Raw genomic sequence first — 21,230 nt, 5'->3', positions numbered from 1 at the left:
TTTTGACGCGCTATTTCACACAATAAAAAGCCGCTTTCAACGCGCTATTTGCACCCAATAAATCGGCGCTTTCGACGCGCAATTTCACACAATAAAACGCCGCTTTCGACGCGCTATTTCACACGCGCTTTGGACGCGCTATTTCACACAATAAAACGCCGCTTTCGACGCGCTATTTCACACAGTAAAACGCTGCTTTCGACGCACTATTTCACACAATAAAACGCCGCTTTCAACGCGCTATTTCACACAATAAAACGGCGCTTTCAACGCGCTATTTGCACACAATAAAACGCCGCTTTCGACGCGCTATTTCACACAGTAAAACGCCGCTTTCGACGCGCTATTTCACACAATAAAAAGCCGCTTTCGACGCGCTATTTCACACAATAAAACGGCGCTTTCGACGTGCTATTTGCACACAGTAAAACGCTGCTTTCGACGTGCGTTTAGGGACGGCACAAGACGGCGTAATTCACGTGCTCCTTTCAAAACGTGCGTTAAAACCGCCATTTTTCACGGCCAAAACGCCGGTTTTTACAACGATTTTCCTGGTGATTACTTTCGCTTGCCATAATTCCGCAGACCGTTCCCGCGCATGACAGAGCGCGTCGCACTTCTGGAAATATGTGTTGGCTCCACCAATGAAGAGAAATCTGCACAGAAAAGGGACTAAAGTTAGATAAGACTAAATGAAATGTGAAACTTGACTTTATTTTTGCTTCCTTTGACCTTTAAAAGTGATCCGATCATCCCGAGGTTTCTGCTCCTCCAGCAGCTTCTGCTCCAATCATCCTTAACCATCGTCTCCGGTTCTGCAGACATCACGTTTCAGCTTCATGCATGGATGTTCAGGAGTTCCTTCAGGACAGTTCCGGGTTTTCCTCTCAGTCTTTTGGTGTTTTCTTGTATTAGTGCAGATTATTTGGATCCAGAAGGACCCGATCTTCCTGAGGTTTCTGCTCACCTGGTGCAGGTGCAGAGCAGCAGGGCTTGAGTTTCAGCTGAGTTTTCAGTTTCTCCAGTCAATAAAATAAAACAGTGAATAGATTAAAATAAAAAATAGAATAGAAAAATATATTGAACATAAATTTGAAATCCTCTTCTTCTGAGGATCCATGATGGTGTAGCTGTGTCAACATTTACTGACTTCCTGTCATGGATCTACTGGAACTGCAGTCAGCTCAACTCTGAGGATGAAAAACTGGAGAATATTTTCTGGATTTGCTGTTAAAGCAACAGATACGTTTATGTTTTGTTTACTGCCGGAGTTAATCAGGAAGTTGACAAAAATCTTTACAGCAGGAGTGTCAAACTCGATCACACAAGGGGCCAAAATCCAAAACACGCCTTAGGTCACGGACTGAACAGGATATACATCTATGATAAACGTTCAATGAATGTTCAATGAATGATTTATTAAACGCTCTAAACGTACATTTTTGAAACTTTAAAACCGTAAAAATTTAAAATAATTATGAACTAGATATATAGCATTACCTGCAATAATGCTAGTGAATGCTGTAAGCTGAATTTGGCTGCTAAAGATAGCTGAAGAAGCTGAAACTGATAGCTAAAAACGCTGAGGCTGATATCCAGCTAAAATATTAGCTAAATGCCAAAATAGCCTAAGAAACTAAAATAAAAAGCCTAAATTAGCCAAAACAGTTAATACGTATCTGAAATATGTGCCAATTTCCAAAATTGACTAAAAATTCTTATCAAATCCCAAAATAGTCCAAAAAGCTAGCAAAACTGTGATATTTTTAAAACTTTAAAACTGTAAATTTTTTAACATAATTGTGAATAATAAAAATGCAGGAATAATATTTCAGAATAAATCAACTTAAACCTTAAATAACTTTCAATGTTTTACTCTCTATAAAAATATATTTAGTCAAAATTATACAAGTTAAAAGTAAAAGCAAGTTAACATCGGGTCATTAATAACAATAGAATAAAATGATCTGGAGGGCCGGATAGAATTACCTGGAGGGCCGGGTAACTTTGACACATGTGGACTAGAGGAACTGTTTTACAGACTTTGTTCTAACACTTGTTTGAAACCTAAACCATACATTTGGTTACAAACTTGTATGATTCCAGCGTTCCTTCTGAATCCAGCAAATCCTGAGCAGAAATCCCAACATTATCAGACTAATTTGACCCACTCTGGTTTAGAACATCCTGCAGATATTTACATCCAACAGTAGAGGGAGCAAAAACCCAAACATTACGCTTGAAAAGTTAGAATGCTGTAAACTCAGCAAATGTAAAACTCTTTATTATCATTAATGAAGGTTTAAACCGTCTTTGCATAGATCATTGATTCCTGGGTGGATAGGAAAAGGCAGATAGTGGTCAAAGATCAATATATACAGGTACCAGAAAAAGCCCCAGAGCTGAAGGAGACCCCAGAATAAATACAAACAATTTCATAATTAAATACACAACAAGCTAAGATTGACAGAAAACAATTACACCTGTTAGCCCATTTTGATTAGCTGACTAATTATTTGACACTTTTCCTATAAAAGAAGGAGTAAACTGTACATGACATGAATCAACATTAGAAAGCGAATCTGGACAAGACACATTGGAAATGTTGAAAGGCCTGAGATCCTCTCAGACAGCAGCTTCTTTCTGTACGAGCTCTCTTAAAGAGACGTCAGTGGCACGGATGACGGAAGCGTTCTGCCAAACCAGCCGAGCCGCCGCTCAGATCGTCAGAGCCTCTCTTGACTCCGCTGGGAGGCGCAGACGGTGGTGGCGAGAGCGTTCTGGAAGCTTTGCTTCTCATCAGGGCTTGATCTTCCACAGCTGGAAATGAAAAATGTTTTGACAGGAGATCAAGTTTCTATTAAAACACAATGATTAGCTGCAGATGGCTCATGTATTTCTGCTCCTGAATTCAAGCCGTTGTTTGAACTCCACTTCTTTTAAAGGGGATGGGGTGAAATCCCTTTTCACCCAGGGCGCCGTGCAGCTGGAGCAGAAGATCAGGAAAAGACCACAACTTACTCGGATGTTGAAGCCCAGCAGCTTGCTGACCACGGCGGACACGGCCGACAAGATGACCACCTTGGTCATGGTGTAGATCAGAGGGTTGACGGTCAGACTCAGCAGCCTGAAGGGAGAGTCCAGCTCCTGGAGAGGAGCAGAGGAGCTTCAGTCCACCTCAGGGAAACAACTGAAATAGACCTCCAAATACGAAGGTTCCAGATATTTAGAGCCTCATAACAGTTTTAAACATAAGTTAGATGAAGAATATGAAGCAATGCAGCTGTGTAATTAGTCTTCTGATGGATTTCAACTGAAACAATGAGAAAATCTGGTGGAAGAAGGTAAAAAGGTCGTTACAAAAAAATGCTTCAAACAGGAATCACCAACAGTAGAGGAGTGGATGACTTATGATATTTACATGATGGAAATACTCTCAAAATCCAGAGAGGAAGGGTTTGCAGCATGTGGTCTAGATTGACAGAATAAACCTATTCAGACAAACGTTTGGGAAAAACATAAGAAAAGAACTGAAGAGAATTCTCTTCCTCGATAGAAAACTGACCCTCAAGGTCTGCAGGTGAAAGTCATGGAGGTTGCAGCGTAGAGAAGCTAAATTGACCTAAAACCAAAGATTTCCCACCATGAAAGGCTTCAGTTCTTAAAGGTCTTCATGGAACTTTAAACCAAACACGCTCAGAGTCCAATGAGCAAATGTCCAGCTCTGAAGCTCTTCAGTCCCAAGTAAAAATCTGTAAACTCAAGTCCGAGTGTCCACGTGCCGTCATGTCTGAAGGCTTTTACTTATCTATGGTGGCCCTGAAGTCCAAGTCACATCAACACAAAAACACGATAAAGATAATTCAAAAGGCAAAACAAATAATCAAAAAGAGAATTCCAGAAACCAAAAGAAAATTGATCCAAAACAAATGATAAAAAAATAAAATAAGAAGAAGATAAAATTGAATAAGTTAAATTAAAATAAATGAAATAAAATTATAAATAAATAAACTAAACTAAATACAAATAAAATAATTTAATTAATTAACGAATACATTTAAAAAATAAAATGCTAAAATAAAAATAAATAAATAAATGGAAGCGTTTCGGAAAACCAAAGTAATTTCCAGGTATCAAAAGGAAAAGAAACAAAATTAGACAAAATAATAAACCAGAGAAGGTAGGAATTATGGATCACTGACTGGATGATGGCGTTTGTTCACCTTATACAGCTGGAAGTTATTTGGCGTGTAGAGACGTGACCACGCCCACTGCAACTGGCTGGTGATTGATCCTCAACTCTTTACCAAAGTTCATGTAAAACCTCCTCTGTTTCAGAACTCAAACCTGATCATCCAGTAATACCGACCTGTGATACCGACCTTTAATATTACAATAATAACAGGTTCAGAACGACCTCTCTCCTGCTCCGTTTTCTGGTGATAATGAGATCTATTATCTCATTATCACCAGAAAACAGCTTTTTTTTCTTGTAATAACAAACAGAGACCTGAGTGATGCGCAGTTCCCGCCTGCATCTCTCATGCTACCGTCTAAAAACACTTCATCAGCTTTAACTTCCATAGCAGAAAAAGACTAAAATCACAATTATTACTTCGTATTTTGGACTATGTTGATATTAATACTTCTTCAGCCGCTTACACTCCCTAAACATCATCTACAATTCTCTTTGCCGCTTTGTTCTACGTTGTCCCTTCAGTCCTCAGACGATCTCACTGGTTTCAGTTCAGTTTGAAGCTCCTGCTGTAGCGCACAGAAGTGAAGGTCTAACAGGCGTCCTTCCGCTCACCTTCATCAGCTTCGTGGCCAGTTTTAGAACGTTGTTGACGATGTTGAGCTGCTCCTTCTTGTTGGGCTTCTTCTCCATCTTCAGGTACAAATTGATCTGCAGGAAAGGTGTTTTCATGAACTGCAGCGGGACTTCCTCCTGCTGTGCCTCCAGGTGAGGCCTTACCTGCTCCGTCAGCAGCACGGAGGAGTTGCTGTATTTGGAGTTGGTCTCCGAGCCCAGCGTGGCGAGGCGCAGCAGGAAGAGGAGGAGCGAGGAGCCCCACACCATGCACTCCCAGTTGGTCAGCGACTCCAAGAAGGTCTTGGGGCTGTGCAGGAGCTGCGGGGGAGCATCACCGACACCAGGGTTCATGGATCAGACCGGACCGCATCTCAGCGTCATTGTCTCAACACACACAGGTGAAGCACACCAGACTGACCTGAGCACAAATGATGAAGGAGACGGAAAGCGCCGAGAGGAAAATGGTGGAGACGATGACGTCGACGGAGCGCTGCGGCCCCCGCCTCTGCAGAGAACGAGCCACACAGAGACATCAGTAAAGCAAACTCGCCACATCGCAGAGCCGACGGTCAGGACGAACCCGGAGGAAGGAGCGCAGGGACAGCCACATCTTGATGTTCTGCACTTTCTTCAGACGGAAGTGAGGAACCTCGGACTTCTTGGCCTTACGAGCAGAAGTGAGATGACTGAAGTACTTCGCAAACAGGAGTCTCTGCGGGGAAACAGGACTACTTTAGTGTCCAGGGTTACACAGATTTGACTTTTGTCTTTCCTGAGAGGATTTGTATGGAAGCTGAAAATGACCAGCCCGACTTTTTTTTTTAAAAACAAATTTGTTTTCTCAAAAAATTAGATAATAGCTCATTATAACAATAATGAGATATTATTTTGTGATAACGAGGAAACAAAGTTTGTTTCTCGAGAAAACAAAGGTAGTTTTTTCAGTATCACAGTATCTCGTGGTAATGAGATAATATCTCGTTATATCAATAAAGAAGAATGAAGTGTCTCCCCACTGAGATGATGAGACTTCACCTGTTTTAAGTCTCTTTATTTTGTGGCTAACAGTAAAAACAGTAGAACACGCCACAAAGTTCCCCCTCAAACACCTTCATTCCGTCTCAAACACCAGCCCTCCTCCAACCTTCTATCAAACAGGTTGATTGACAGAACCAGAACTGACGAGAATCTGTCAATGGTGCGTTCAATGAACTCCGGACATTAGCGGACCCAAACAGTCACTTGGCCCAACTCTATCCGCTACAATGCTTTTGTCATTTTTATACAATCCTCTGCAAAACAAAGCAGTTTTTCAGAATAAATGTCAACACTATTTAATCAATTGAATTTCTCTGATAAACTGCTTTGTTTTGCTGCTGATGTCTGGAGCTCAGTGAACGCACCACGCAGAAACGCTCCGGGTTCTGTCAATTAACCTGTTTGATCAATTGTTTTTTTAGGAAATTATGGGGGGGGGGCTGGTGCTTGAGACAGAATTAAGTCGTTTAAAGAGCATAGATCCACTGAAAAATAAAAAATAAACTAAACAACTTTAGAGGAGCGTTCTTCTGCAGTTTTTGTTGTTAACCACAAACTAAAGACACTTAAAACAGGTGAAGTCTCGGCGTCTGTACAGGAAAGGGAGAGGGGGACGGTTTATTCTTCTTTATTGATCATCTCGTTATCACAAAAAACGAAGTTCCAAAAAAAAAAAAAAGGGCAGGCAGTTTTCGGCTTCCGTAGATTTGCTTCATCGTTTCAAAGGTTTTGTGATCAAACATCGTCAGTTTACAGTAGCACTCTCCGGACGGTGCATGCAGGAAAACCCTCAGAGAAACAGATTTAGGATTTGGCTGCAAGACATCAACAAGAATGTTGAGTTATTTCAGCTAAAAGTCCATCAGTAGCGACTGGAGGTTTTCTGTAAATCTTTGCCTCTCCGTTGCTCCTCCATCTTCATCTAACCTTCTTCTCTGCACCCTCCTCATTCACTCCATCCACCCTCATGACCTCTTTCCTGGTTTCTCTGACCTCAGCATCTGTTCACCAACATCATCCTGTTCCTCCGCTCAACCATCTGCCTCTCTGTGTTCATCTTCAGGGTTATGACAGCTTTCTTCAAGGTAAGCTTAAAATGTTTAATTCAAGTGCACTACTGCTGCGTAATTTTCACCAGAGCAAAAGTATTTATCTTTTTTTTTTTTTTAGGATTTTTTTCTCAAATTCCACAATTGAAAATACAATAAAAATCTCATTTATCACGTGTTGTCATAATTGAATTTATTTTTATGATCCATATTTGTTATTGGGTGTATTATCTTGGGTTAAAATTATCTGGCAAATGTGACGGTGTAACTTTTTACAGCCAAAGTGTTCTAGGGTTAAACGGCTATAAATTGAACTGATTTCCCTCATTAATGTTTTACTTTGTTTTTACTGTGTCTCCCCATAGGTGGCGCTCTACTTTGTTTAGGTCAGGGGTCAGCAACCTTTAACACTTAAGGAGCCATTTGGGTCGATTTCACAACCCAGTATGAGCCACACATCCTTTAGAAAAATTAGATTTTGTATTTATGTTGTTGTTTTTTAGGAGAAATATAAAATAAACTTTTATATTTTGGCATAAATAAACAAACTTCAAGAGAAAAAAGATTTCTTTGCCAAATATGAAAGAGTTTCTAACTTTTGACAGAGGTTCAAAAGACTTCCTTTCAAAATAAAAGACTTCAGACCTTTGAAATTAACAAAACAAGAAAAAAAGCAAAAATTCAGGAAAGCATGAATTTGTCTTTAGATCCCGATGAAAAACATGGTTTACAATGAAGTTAAAATGAGGAAGGAAACAGGTATGAAGTCTTCTCCCACCTGTTTGTACGTCCGCTCAGCCACACACATCATGAAGAAGAAGAGCCCGGTGAAGCAGACTCTCTGCACAGTCGTGATGAAGAAAAAGGCGTAGGCCCGCACGTCGGGCGGTCCCACCGCGATCTCTAGCAGCTGAGGCAGCGAGTGCGAGCCCAGGCTCCTCATGTCCAGACGCTGAGCCAGGCGGAAGGCGAAGGGCAGCAGAGCCAGGGTGGCAGTAATGAGCCCCCCGAGCACCAGGTAACCCAAACCCTGCTCCACCATCTTCACCTGCAGACCACGAAGACGGGAGGAGACAGATATGAGACGGGAGGAGACACATCTGAGACGGGAGGAGACACGTCTGAGACGGGAGGAGACACGTCTGAGACGGGAGGAGACACGTCTGAGATGGGAGGAGACACGTCTCAGTGTGTCCTCTCCAAGTCATTTAATCATTTAGTTTTTCATTCTTTCCTGCAGTTAAAGTTTATTCAGATATTAAAACCTAAACCAGAGAAAACTTTAAATCAAAGGATACAAACACAGAGGAGATTAGAGTATGAAATATCCTGAGAGATGGATGGAGTTCAGCATCCCCGTGTCCTTCTCAAAGCATCTAAAGTATTTCAATGACTGGCGGCGGGTGTCGGCTTACCCTGCTGAGGATGATGCCACTCATCTCCAGCACAGACAGCTCTGCTTTCTTGCACTCGCCCTTCTCCCATATGATGGCGCTGACGCGGTCCTTGGACGGGTGACACGCCTGCAGCCAGGTCAGCTGGCTCTGGAACCCAACCATAAGTTAGAACCTGGAGCGCTGGAATGGTGTCAGTTTACGTTAGGTGGTCTTTACGTTGGTGATGCCTTGCGGCGGGCTCTCCTCGTCGCTGCTCTGCGTGGTGTTTTGGGAGAAGTTCACTTCGCCGTTCAAACCCTCGTCCCCCTCCGTGTCGCTGCTTCCTGTGGAGGCGGTGTCCGGCCCCTGGAGAAGCTCCTCCCACATGTTGTCGTCCGTGTCCGAGGCCGGACGAGAGCCCGCTCCAGCCCTGTGGTGCGCCACCTCGCGGGCCACGGCGGAGACTCCTCCCCCTTCCTGTGCTCAGATCAGACAGCGTTTCTCTGCAGAAACGTCGCTTGAAGCACCGACAGGACTTTGAGAAAAGGGGCTTTACTTGAGGCCTCGGCTTGATGCTGGAGAGCAGGTTTCGCTTCCGAACAGAAGAACCGGACCCAGAAACCTTCATGGCAGGGTGGCTGCAGAGCTGAGAAGGTCGAATCGTTTTCACCCCTTCGTCCTGCTCCTCTTCCTCACTGGAGAGCTCGTCAGACGCTCCGAACCCCGACTGGTTTTTGGTCTGGATGACGACACAAACACACTTCAGAACTTCAAACTAACGTTTAAGACCTCCATTGTCTGCTTTTGCTGTCCAGACTGAGAAGATCCTGGATCCCAGGAGCCAGAGGACGAGCACAGAACCGGCGACGAAGAGCAAGAACCAGGACGGTTAGTCGCCAAGTAAATGAGTCTTGATTAGGGCTTCCACGGTTAGTCGATTAATCGACAACTAATCAACTTTTAAAATAGTCGACGACTGATTTAATACTCGATTAGTCGTTGCTTTATATTATATGGAGTCAGAGTGTAGTAAAGATGAACGTTTCAATGGCATTCTGCTAGATTTATGGACTATTTTGGCTTTTATTATTTTTTTAAGCTATTTTGGAGTTTAGCTAATATTTTTGCTGAAAGTTAGCTATTTTGGCTAATTTAGGATTTTTTTTTTCAGTTTTTTAGGCTAATTTGGAATTTAACTAATATTTTAGTTGGCTATCAGCTTCAGCATCTTCAGCGACCAAATTCAGTTTACAGCATTCACACTGGCATTATCGCAGGTAATGCTATATATCTAGTTTTTAGTTAAAGTTAATGATGGTTAAGATTTGTGCTTTAAATTCAGAAATCTGAAAAAACTAATTGTTGAATAGTGGACTATCAAAATAATCATTTGTGGCAGCTCTAGTCTTCAGGTTACCACTCCTGCCCCAGTAAATACACACGAGAAAAAGTAAAACTGAGGAAAAATAAGATTTTTTAGTTTTTAAAATAAAGTATTTATAGAACGATCCCTAAAATGTTAAGAGGACACATTTATGTTGAGGGTTCCACGTTTCCACTCCCAAATTTGAGAGAAACTTACTGCCATTAAAAGCTGCAGTTCCTCAAAAGACCACCGAAGGCTGGTGACAAAGATGAGCAATTCTCATTGTTAAAAAGTCAGATTTAAAACCAAAACAAAGTCTTTGACAGTCTTGTGTCAGAAACATTTTTGATGTCTATTTTTTTACTGTGTATGGACCAGAGGTCTGCAACCTTTGGCTCCAGATCCACATGTGTCTCTTTCATCTCTCCATGGTGGCTCCTGGACCAAACATGAAATAAGTCATGGAGACTGCTGACCCAGACATGTCGACCGTCAGAGTCAGCAGCTCCTGCTAAAACTGCCTAAAGAAAACAAATAAACAAAGCCCAAAAACTAAGACAAGTCTAAATGGATCTTTTACTGTTAAAGGTTGCCGACCCCTGACATAAAAGGAAACTCAGAGAGCCTTTGATCAGTCGTTTGGATTTTATTTAAAGTCACATTTTGGCGTCTTTATGGAATGCAAACTTTTGATTGACAGGTGGGTGGGTCAAACAAAGCTCTACCTTAACCTAATAGGCTGTTTGCAATGTGTTTGATTAATATAAACAGAGGAAGCTCAGTGGAATAGTGGTAGAGTGTTCGCCCCAAGACCGGAACGTTGAGGGTTCAAGTTCACGGTAAGACCTCAAAATAAGAGCCTCCCTGTTTGAAACGCAGCATGAAGGGCTTGGATTTGGGGGGTTTAACCACCAAATGGTTCCTGGGTTCACCTGAGTCTCACTCCTGGAAATGTGTGTCGGTTCCACCAATGAGGAGGAAACCACACAGTGACAAAAGTTGGATCAGTCTAAATAAAATGTGACTGAAAATGATGGAACCCTCGTGCTCTCTACTGGGGTCCAGATGACCCCACCCTTACAATGATGTGTGATCTGTCCCATCAGAAAGGTGGACAGGATTTCATGTCTGCCACGGACACCAGTGAAGATGAAAAACAAAAGTTTAGCGTGTTGTCTTGTGGGGTCCTACTTTTAAAGTAAACATGTCTAGGATAGCACAAGGGTTAAAGGAACAGGGACATCTCCAACCCCTCCACTGTGATGTGGAAGCCCTCCTCAGAACTAGGATTCCCCTTTCTGAGCCCCTGACCTGGCACAGGAGCCCACAGGTGAGTGACTGTACCGTCCCCTCCTCTCGCTGGCCGCCGTCACGCTGCTGACCGCTCTGCGTCTCCGTGTTCCAGCTGTCATTCGTGTCTTCCGCTTTTTTCAACCCTCTGCCCTTCCGCGGCCTGAAGGAGACGATCATTGCAAACGGATGAAAGGGTTTAATCCAGTAACTGTTCAGAAGTAAACTTTTAGTCAATAACAACCGTGATTGTAGCAGCAAACCAACATGATGACAGATTCATGAACCAAAACTCTCACAGCTCGTTGTAGAAATAGAGCTCAGACTCTGGGTATGAAGCAAGCGTAAGGTCACCTTCTTCTGCGTGCAGGACTGCTGATGGCTGCCGGACACACCGAAGGCCCTTGGCTGCACTCAGTCGACACGATCTGGCAGTGCACGGTGCCCAGCAGCAACATGAGGCACATGGGCCCGAAGGCCTCGCTGGCGCTCGCCTTGGGGACCTCCAGGTACAGCAGCACAGCTGCCACTGAGGGACGCACATACAGCAACATCAAACCAACAGACATAATAACTGGGGCTGTGAAAGTTGATCCCTTAATGCACGAATAATAAACTATAATGAATGCGTTAATATTATTAACCCCCTCAGGCGTCCTGCCAGCAGCTGTGAGATCAGTGCAAAATCAACCTCAACTTTTTTTTAACATTCTGTGATTGAGATTTTACTAAATTAAAGAGATAATATGGGATTTATTTGTAGTTTTTGGACAAAAGTGATCTTTTACTTTAATAAATAAGGCGGAGAAAGAATGTCAATCCAACGGCAGCTGCATTACATGGGGGGGCGGAGCCTAACGAGCTGTCTGCTATTAGAAATCCAACTACGAGGAAACCGATCATTATTCTATTTTGGTGGAATATGGACCAACATGAATTTTCCATAATAACGAGCATTGACGTTGACTAAAAATTAGGGATGTCCCGATCAGGTTTTTTTGGGCCCGATCCGATTCCGAGTCATTTGATTTTGTGTATCTGCCGATACCGAGTCCCGATCCGATATTTTTATAAGACATTTAAAACATGAATACATTGAAGAAGATTAGTGTTGTCCCTTATTTATATTTTAATAACCTTCTTTTATCATTAAAAACTTAAATAAAACACTTCTGTAAAGTAGCTTTAATAAACAAGTAAAAATACAGCAAATATAAACTAGGAAAAAATACAATTTTCTTGTTATATAACTGATAATTAGTCATGTGATAACGTTTAGTGACTTTAGCTTTAACATCTTTAGAGCTTTTGAACATTTTTGACCAAATGTGATTCCTGTCCTCAATTTAAATTCTTAAAAATAAATTATGACTTTATTTTAGCATAAAATTTGATGAGTGTTCATGAATAGCTGATGTCATTATTAGTTTTAATTTATTAGTTGTATTTATTTAGTTATTTTTAAGATTATGTGCTTCTTTTTAAGTTCTTAAGACATCACATTTTAGGTTTTATTACCACAGTAGTTAATTTTCTTAACTGTTATTTCTCTGTCAGATAAATAAAACAGGCATATCAAAGGACAGCTCGGGTCCTAAGGAGTTAAATCACGGCGCTAGCATGTAGCAGTTAGCAGCTGCTGTTTAGCCGTCTGTCTGCAGCATGAAGAGCTTAGCATTAAAAAGAAACAAAAATACTGTCTTTTTCTGTTGGAATATCTTTAGAGGTTGTTGTTTGAGTCATGACAAACCAATAGAGACACTTGCTGTCAGTTTAAAGCGTTTTTAAAATAGTTGTTGGTCCCGGAAGCTAGCTTGTTAGCTTTGTTTACGTTAGCCTTCTGCTTCAGCTGCTGCCGTTTTCTGCTGCGTTTTCTGGTGATGACATTTTGTGATCTTTTCATGACATGCAGACTTCTAGTGAAGTATTTATCTGGAATGATAAGATGAAATATAAAGCTCTGATCATAATGAGAATTAATGAAATATCCGATACTGATCGGACAAAGGAGTCCGATTCCGATCGAGTCCCAAATCACGTGATCGGCGCCGATTTCCGATCACGTGATCGGATCGGGACATCCCTACTAAAAATTGCGGAAATTCTGCAGTTCTCTGCGAAAGTCCCGCCCACCAACGTCACGGGAGGCGAGCAGTTCATAACGGTAACGCCCCACCTGTGCAGATTCCAGCCGAGCCGACCTGAAATCCAGCTGGATCAAAGTTATCCCAGAAAATTTGTTTTATTATTTTTCACAAACACAATAAAGAACATTTATGAGAAAAAAAAGAAAAATCTGAAAAAAAGAAAGACAGAATTGCGGGATTTTTTTTTTCAAATTTATCCTCAAAAACATGCTGATTAGTTTGTTGACAAATTTTATTCTTGTTGTTTTTATAAAATTACACCTAAAACTTTTTTGCAGATAATAAGTGGCTGGCAATACTGCAACAAAAAAACAAAAATCAATTGCGATTAATCGCAATCAATTTTTTCCAGACTTGCGATTAATTAGTTAATTTTTTAATTGATTCCCGGCCCTACTTATAACCGATATGCCCCTGAGAGGTTTCTGCTGACTATGAAAAAAAACAATTTATTTTTGACATATAATTGATTTTAAAGAATTAAATCTGTGACGATATGCTGAGAGAACAAACAAAGCAGAGCCATCACTTATGTTTAACAACATCAAGAAGGCCAAATAAGTCAATAAATATTAAAAATAAAAAGAAAAACCTTTAAAAATGCCCATTAAAATCAGAGATTAAAGTATCAAAGTGAGTTAAACAAATACAAAGATCCTGAAGGTAAAAGTCCTCGTTACCTTGCATCACGTACAGCAGGAGGATGCATATGGAGATGGATCTGGAGGTCACCTGGATCCACCAGTTGAAGAAGAAGGGAAAAAGCAGCACCCTCACCAGACCCTTTCGGGTCAGAGCGGTCCATGGACTCTGCGGTTTGGCTTTACTGAACGTTGATCCTAAAAGGATAAATGAAACAAAAAACTATCAGCAGAAAGAAAAAGGCTGTGATGATCTTAGGACAAAAGAGAAGAACACTGAGGAGACATCCGCTCACCTCTAACCAAGTCAACATCAATGAGGTCTGGCTTGATGTAACCAGTTTTCTTTGGTTTGTTTTCCAGGCCCTGCATGAAAGACGAGGAGCTTCAGGACTTCACAGAGAACTCCCAACACCAGCACTCTTAACCAGGATAAATGCCTTACTAGGTTTGCTTTCTCCAGTGATTTCTCCCACACCTGCTGGTCATACGCTCTGATCTGCAACCAAAGCCACAGTAGTTTCCTTTAGAAGAAAATACACTGTAGAAATCACAGACGATGCAAAGCATGAGGGTGTTTTCGGACTGGAAAAGCTTGTTGGTCCGGCCCGAGTCCACTTAATTTGGTCCAGATGAAGTCCTGAACATCACATTAGGTCTGTACTCAGACTGCCGTCAGCGTCGAGGGAAATTTTATGTTTCTAACTAAAGCTTGTAAAAAATACCATGTGACTTCAGATCTCTTCAGTCATTGGCCAGGAATTATAAGGTGGGGCAAAGCAACAAGCAAAGGAATAATGGAAGCTTTGTCTTGTTTTGTAATCCTTGTTGTTCACTTATTCAGACTTTTGATTTCTTTGACCAGTTTTGATCGTCTGCATCAGCATCAGGTTCAACACTTCACTGCTGCTGTGGTACGGTGGAGGAATGCTGCAAGATGGCTACTCAGGAGACGACAGCTGAGAAGGTACGCTGATAACAATGAGAAGTAGAGCTGCCACGATTAGTCGACTAATCAATGACTAATTGACTCTTAAAACAGTAGAAAACTAATTTAATAGTCGATTAGTCGTTATTCGGAGTGTAGTAAAGTTGAAGGTTATAATTCTGCTAGCTTTTTGGAATATTTTGGCATTTATTAAGGTTTTTTAAGGCTAATTTGGTGTTTAGCTCATATTTCAGCTACATGCTAGCTGTTTTGGCTAATTTAGGCTTTTTAAGTTATTTTAGAGCTTAGCTAATATTTCAGCTACATGCTAGCTATTTTGGCTAATTTAAAAATTTTCAGTTTTTTAGGCTAATTTGGTGTTTATCTAATATTTCAGCTACATGCTAGCTATTTTGGCTAGTTTGTTTTTTTCAGAGTTTTTTTGGCTAGTTTTGAGTTTAGCTAATATTTCAGCAGCATGCTAGATATTTTGGCTAATTTACAAAATTTTCTGTTTTTTAGGCTAATTTGGAGTTTAGTTAATACTTTAGCTACATGCTAGCTATTTTGGCTAATTTAGGATTTTTTTTGTGGCAGCTCTAGTGAGAAGCAATACGTATAACGTTAAAGTTGTTTTATTGAGCCCAAATTCATCCAACCTGCATTCAATAAGTCTCATCGCTGCTCTGGTCTTGTTTACATCCCATAATGCCCGGCTACAGTGCTGTTTTGGTCCAGTTGTTCCACTCCGAGCACTGAGTCTATTGAGACTGAGGAAACTCAGCAAACCGGAGCTCAGTCCAATTGGAAACAAACCGAGACCACCTTGAAAGATGGATCAGAGACCAGTTCCCGGTCCCGGACCAGGGTGCACTTGGGTGTATTTAGAAGTTGTGGGCAATACTGGGAATAAGGGAACCGATCCGATACAAAGTAATTACAGGACTAGTATCGCCGATATCAATACTGACACTTTCTCTTTGAGATGTTGTGATTTTAGAATCATTTTGGAAATACACTATTTTTGTTCAATAAGTGTATCGTAAAACCCAGGGCAGAGACTTTCTGCAAATAAAAATGTTAACTAATTACAACTATCTAAGCTGAACATGCATTGAATATAGAACATGTATAATTGTAGTGGTATAATACAATAAATCAGTGTTTTTCAACCTTTTTGAGCCATGGTACACTTTTTTTATTGATAAAAATTCTGCAGTGGACCAGCATTCATATATGTAAAACCGGAGAAACTCTACAGCCTGTATTGAGGTTCAGTCCCTCCACAATCTCACAACAATTTTTTGTAATAATTCAGGCAGAAAAACTGGAAGTTTCGGCTGTTTTTCCTAAATGTTGTAATAAAAGTTGTGATAGTTTTCAATGAGAATTTTTAATTAAATTAGTTGAAAATTTGCTCAAGTAGTTATTTTTTCCTTTATCAATTTATTAATATCTTTAATATGCAATTTTACGTGTACAATAATATGTTCTTTCCAAAGAGTGATTTTTAAAAAATATTTCTTTAAACTATAACTTTTGAACGATTATATGATCACAAGATCCTTGTTTTTTAAACACAAAAACATTATATTCATGTTTACGATCACTTGTAACAGCACAAAAAGTGAACATTTTGAAGTTTTCTTATTTTTTATTTAGCCTTAATACAAAATGTAACTTGAACAAGCAATGTTTTATTTATTTTTGGGCAAATAAATCCTTTTATTTTAGTAGCATAGTGCTGAAGTGCTGTCACTTTAACCCAGTGCATTATGGGAGATGCAGTGAAAAATCTGGTGCTGGACAAACTCACGTCTCTGAGCTTCACCATCACAGAAGTTCACTTTAGCTTCCTCAAATATTAAATAACTCACTAGATTTCTTTATTTTACTAATATTGATTTTTGTTAAACTTGATTCCAGGAAACTAAAACCACATAAAAACATAGAAGGTACTCATACAAAGTGCTGTATTGTGCAACAACATACTATCTGTGTGAAATATTTGCCTGAGAGGAGTTTAGAATCTCTTGGGTCGAGTCCAGACTGATAACATTTGAAAACGTCAGTGTTTTGCTTTCCCTGCATGGCCGCATCAGCTCACCTTCTCCTGGTACCAGGCTATTCCTGCCATAGTCATCACAGAGCCAGACAGCGGGCTGGGGTCCTGCAGCGGCGGGGAGACTGGGCGCGGGTCCAAGCTTCACCTCTGAACAGAAAACCGCGCACGTGCAACAATATAGAAGCAAAAACACACGGCGGTTTGAAGCTGAAACCCAACAGTACAATGAAACGCAGCTACGTGTAAGCTAACGGCAGGAAGTGAGTAAAGACACTTACCCAGAGTAACACTGCACGCTGGCTTTGGCACGGACTGGATAAAAACTTCTGTAATCATCACAAAATCATCGTTAAACACTTTCTTGATGTGAACATCAGTGTCGTTGCGGCGTCTCGGCTTTAAACTGAGTTAACTCCGATCCACGCATGCTCCGCGCGTCCCCTCTTCTCCTTTGTTTTGGACTAAACAGGAACTAGTTACTGTCATATTTCAACGTCTGCCTTAATATTACGCATTTCTGTACGTCTTGACACGATAACTTTTGCTCAATCGTACTTTTTTTACTCTTTCCATCACTTCCGCTTTCGGGCGTTTATTGTGTTGTTACATGAACCCGATGCTTGTTTTTCCCGGGTAAAGTCTCGCAGGACCAAATCGAAACTTACCACCCATATGTTACAAGATTTTAAATACAGTTAATAATTAGAATATATATATATCAGTAACATTTAACAAAACATTAAATAAAAAATAGATACTTATAGTGTAATTTACAGAAGTATTTTAGATTTACTTGCTACCTGACAAACCAAATTGAGGAACTATTGGGAATCAGAGTGAACACATTTTAGCCAATCAGAACGTGTTTTACCAATGGCAGCGTTGAAAAAAAAAACTTTATTTAAAAACAAAATTAAACAAGCATCCGAAGTAAGTCTATGGAAGTGACGAACTAAAAAACTTCCAATACACACCGTCAATGAAGGTTATTGAATTATCAAGTGCTATTGGCAAGGGAAGGCAAGTTTATTTTATAGAATTTAAAAAATAGATGAATGCAGAGCAAAATATTATAAAATAAATACAACAAAAAAAAAGAATAAAAAAATAGCCTATATAAAAAAGTTTGTTGTTTTTTAGAAGGTTTGTGTCTTGTAGATCTAATACTTGAAATAGGAAAACCTCACACATATCATTTGGTGAAACTATATATGATATATATGTGTTATAGGTGTGTTGAAAAAAAAAAAACTTCTGAAAAAAGAAAAAATAATATATTTCTTTTATAATAATCCAGCATACCAGGGAATTTAAGGAAAAGCCAATTGTGCTAATCCACTAAAATAAATCTAAGAGACTAAAAACACCCTTTTTGTTTAACGTTTCACAGACTAGTGGACTGTAATCCTAGTGTTTGATGAAATTATTTGAGGGGTGGAGGAGTTTCAAACTCAGCCTGATGCATAACTGTGATTCTTCCATTGCATGTCACTGGGGGTGTAGGGAGGAGCTCAGAAAAAGGGACATTGAGGGTTGGACTACCTGCCTTGGCAGTGGCGCCCTCCATCAGGGTTGCTGCATTGATCTGATCCCACAACCTATTATTTAACAGTTTTATGTCTTAGAGCCCCAGGAGGGCGGTTTGTCACCAATGCCAGAAGTCACGGAGAACCTGTCAGGAAGTGTTGGACCCAAATACAGGAGGCTGGGTTGATTGACTGGGGGCTCCGTTGGGGTTGTTCTCAACCTCCTCTGGGGGCAGTAGTGATAAGGCCTTCACGTCTCCATTCATAAATATCATGTTACATTCTGGTAAACACACCTGTCTTCTCACCTCTGTACAATATTGTTCCTCAACATCTGGGATAAATGTCATCAAACTACAACATCTGACCAATGAGGAGTTTCGGTTTTACAACACTGTCTTCATGCAAACCCACAAAATCTATCTCAGGAACAAAGAGAGGGATCAAGCTCAGGAGAATGCCGTTAATTCTGGGTTTGTTTGGGGTTTTTTCAGTGCGCCGCAGCTTAAATTTCACATGAAAATTGTTTTTTTAACATGTTGTTGTAGGATTTTTCTGATGATGGAGGGTGTATAGAAAGAAAATTAAGCTTAAATCTTTTTTCCTGGGTATTTCTTTTTTTAAAATCAAGCAACAAAAAAAAGCTGCTTGAAAACTTGCCATTTATCTCTTCTAAGACCAGATAAATAGATGTTGCTTTCCCCCCCCCATAAAGCAACAGAGAGGGGAAGGGGGGCGGAGTACCTCCATGCCAAAGGTCACGCCCAAAACTCAGAGGAGGACTGCTAATGAGCCGCTCTGCAGAAACAATTCAGTTTTTTTAAAAAATTGGCTAAAAACAGCATCATCATAGTAGAAGATCACTGGAAACACTTTGGAAATAGATCAAACTGTGACTGGAGTGGGTATTCCATCGTTGGTGCAGTCCATTTACTTGTTCTACCAACAGAATCAACATAAAAGGTTCCAATATTGCTGAAGTACAAAGTCTCTGGCGTTAACGAAGAAAATACAGGAAAACTGAAACAGTGATGCTCAAAATGAAGCTTGTTATGAATGACAGAACTAATAAAATAGACAACTGAAGAGTTAACTATTGACTAAAGTGAGCCAAGATTCTCCAGTTCAGTTCTTTCTCCTAAAAGACCAAATTATAGAGATGTTTGTTTTGTGTCATTTTGCAGAGACTTTTTTTTCGTGTCAAATAACTGAGCAAAAATGATGGTAATGAATGTGAGGTCTTCATCTCTCGTGACCCTCTTCCGCTCATCCATTCTGCATCACAGTTTGGTTTGGCAGCTGCACCATTGTAGACGCCTTCAATCAAAGACCGTTCTCTTCCCAACCTTGATCTGTTTGACCTGTTGACCTCTGGGAGGTGCTGCATACACATCAAAATAAAACACCTTTTCCCAGGTTTAACCCTGTTAAACTCCTGATTACTAACAATGTATATATATGTATATATTTGTTTGTTTCAATATTTTTTTTTACTTGCTTATTATTAAAGTGGCTTATATTCATTTATTTATTTGCAATATAGGCTTACTTTTTTACTTGATCACTGTGAGTGCATAACCTACATCTTTCCATTTATGGTACTTTTTTGCACAGATGTGATGACAGCTTTTAATCTCATTGCACATCTGGACAGAGACAATAAAGATATATCTATCTCAATCTGCTGACAGAGTGGTTTATCATTAGAATCAGATTAATGTAAACATTCTGACCTTCTGCTAAACAACAGGAACTTGCTGCTGCTTATTGTATTGTATTCAGATTTCTGCACCGATGCTGTCCTGTTTATATTTGATGATAAAGGGAGAGACATGGTGATGCTGCACTATACTGATAGAGAAATACATGTTTCACTTGACTGTCTTGTATTGATAATTCAGCTAAATCTTCTGCAGCAGGAGAATTATTTGACACAGGGTATATTTTATTTTGAAAGAACTTTCATTTGCAAAAACATAACAATAAAACATACCATTATTATTCAATTATTATAAATGTGCAAAGTTTAGATTTTATAAATGAATTGCCACAAAAACATAAATCAAATGCATTTTTTTAAACCAGGGATCTGCAACCTCCATAGTGGCTCTTTGGCTTAAGTAAAATAAAAATATTAGTATTTTTTTAAAATAAGGATTACTTAATTAGTATTTAATGTGTGAATGTTTTAAAGCATTCACACTATTGTGATCCTGTTTCTCCTCCTCCTTTCCATAAGTTTTTCGCCATGTAAAAACTCAATCACACATTCAGCGAATGTGATTTCAGCAATCTTTGAATTTAAAATGTTCAGCTTGTTCAGGACATTACTTTTTCTATGTTTGGTATTCATAATCTTTATAGTTTTTTGAAATATTGAGCAAAATATGCTCCATAGGAAATGAATGAGAACGTCTTCAAATTTTAAAATTTTAAGTTGATTAGCAACAAGCCTTTAAATATATTCATGCGCTATGTGTTCATTTTTTTATAGATTTTCGAAAAAAAAAGAGTTTAGCAACATGCTAATGTTTTTGGATAATTAATTGTTTACAGGGGCTAAGGTTAATTTTGCGTTTAGCTTCTCTTTTAGCAACAGCCTAACATTTTTGACTAATTTAGTTTACTGAGGAATTTCAGGCTATTTTGGAGTTTAGCTAGTAATTTGGCTAATTTGGCATCTAATGAGTTTTTTAATGCTAATTTGGAGTCTAGCTACTATTTTAGGAGCATGCTAACATTTTTGGCTAATTTCTGCTGTGGTTTTTAGGCTAATTTAGAGTTTAGCTTCAATTTTAGCAATATGCTAACGTTTTTTGCTAATTTATTATTTACTGAGTCTTTTAAGGTTAATTTAGCGTTTAGCTTCTATTTTAGCAACAGGCTAATGTTTTTGACTAATTTAGTTTATTGAGGAATTTTAGACTATTTTGGAGTTCAGCTAGTAATATGCAACAAGCTTGCATTTTTGCTAATTTGGTATCTACTAAG

The 21,230-nt window shown here is 39.7% G+C and overlaps 1 protein-coding gene across 2 annotated transcripts; it reads right to left on the bottom strand.

The window, feature by feature from the left end:
- Positions 1-2,243: 2,243 nt before the first annotated feature.
- On the bottom strand, positions 2,244-18,683 carry phtf1 (putative homeodomain transcription factor 1). Of its 2 annotated transcripts, none has more exons than XM_036212918.1 (17): positions 16,992-18,683; positions 16,756-16,860; positions 14,166-14,219; positions 14,017-14,086; positions 13,760-13,918; positions 11,287-11,461; positions 10,954-11,095; positions 8,833-9,015; positions 8,514-8,753; positions 8,316-8,444; positions 7,679-7,948; positions 5,394-5,525; positions 5,232-5,318; positions 4,976-5,131; positions 4,811-4,906; positions 3,022-3,147; positions 2,244-2,820 (listed from the first exon to the last, which is right to left on the bottom strand). In XM_036212918.1, the coding sequence occupies exons 2-17, from the start codon at positions 16,789-16,791 to the stop codon at positions 2,800-2,802; spliced, it is 2,076 nt and encodes a 691-aa protein (XP_036068811.1). In that variant the 5' UTR covers positions 16,792-16,860; positions 16,992-18,683; the 3' UTR covers positions 2,244-2,799. The 2 variants fall into 2 exon arrangements, with proteins under 2 accessions (XP_036068811.1, XP_024148275.1); XM_024292507.2 differs by having other exon boundaries at positions 10,987-11,095; positions 16,992-18,678.
- Positions 18,684-21,230: the final 2,547 nt, after the last annotated feature.

Source organism: Oryzias melastigma, linkage group LG7, assembly GCF_002922805.2.
Source record: "Oryzias melastigma strain HK-1 linkage group LG7, ASM292280v2, whole genome shotgun sequence".
Classification (NCBI taxonomy): domain Eukaryota; kingdom Metazoa; phylum Chordata; class Actinopteri; order Beloniformes; family Adrianichthyidae; genus Oryzias; species Oryzias melastigma.
The sequence above is the reverse complement of the archived record's forward strand: the minus strand, read 5'-3'. Positions and strand labels throughout refer to the sequence as shown.

Coding starts and splice junctions, on each gene's coding strand:
- phtf1 (XM_036212918.1), bottom strand. CDS start 16,791: ATGACTATGGCAGGAATAGCCTGGTACCAGGAGAAG. Junction 14,220..16,755: donor TAGCCTGGTACCAGGAGAAG/GTGAGCTGATGC, acceptor CTTTGGTTGCAG/ATCAGAGCGTATGACCAGCA. Junction 5,526..7,678: donor CTGAGCGGACGTACAAACAG/GTGGGAGAAGAC, acceptor GTTTCCCCGCAG/AGACTCCTGTTTGCGAAGTA.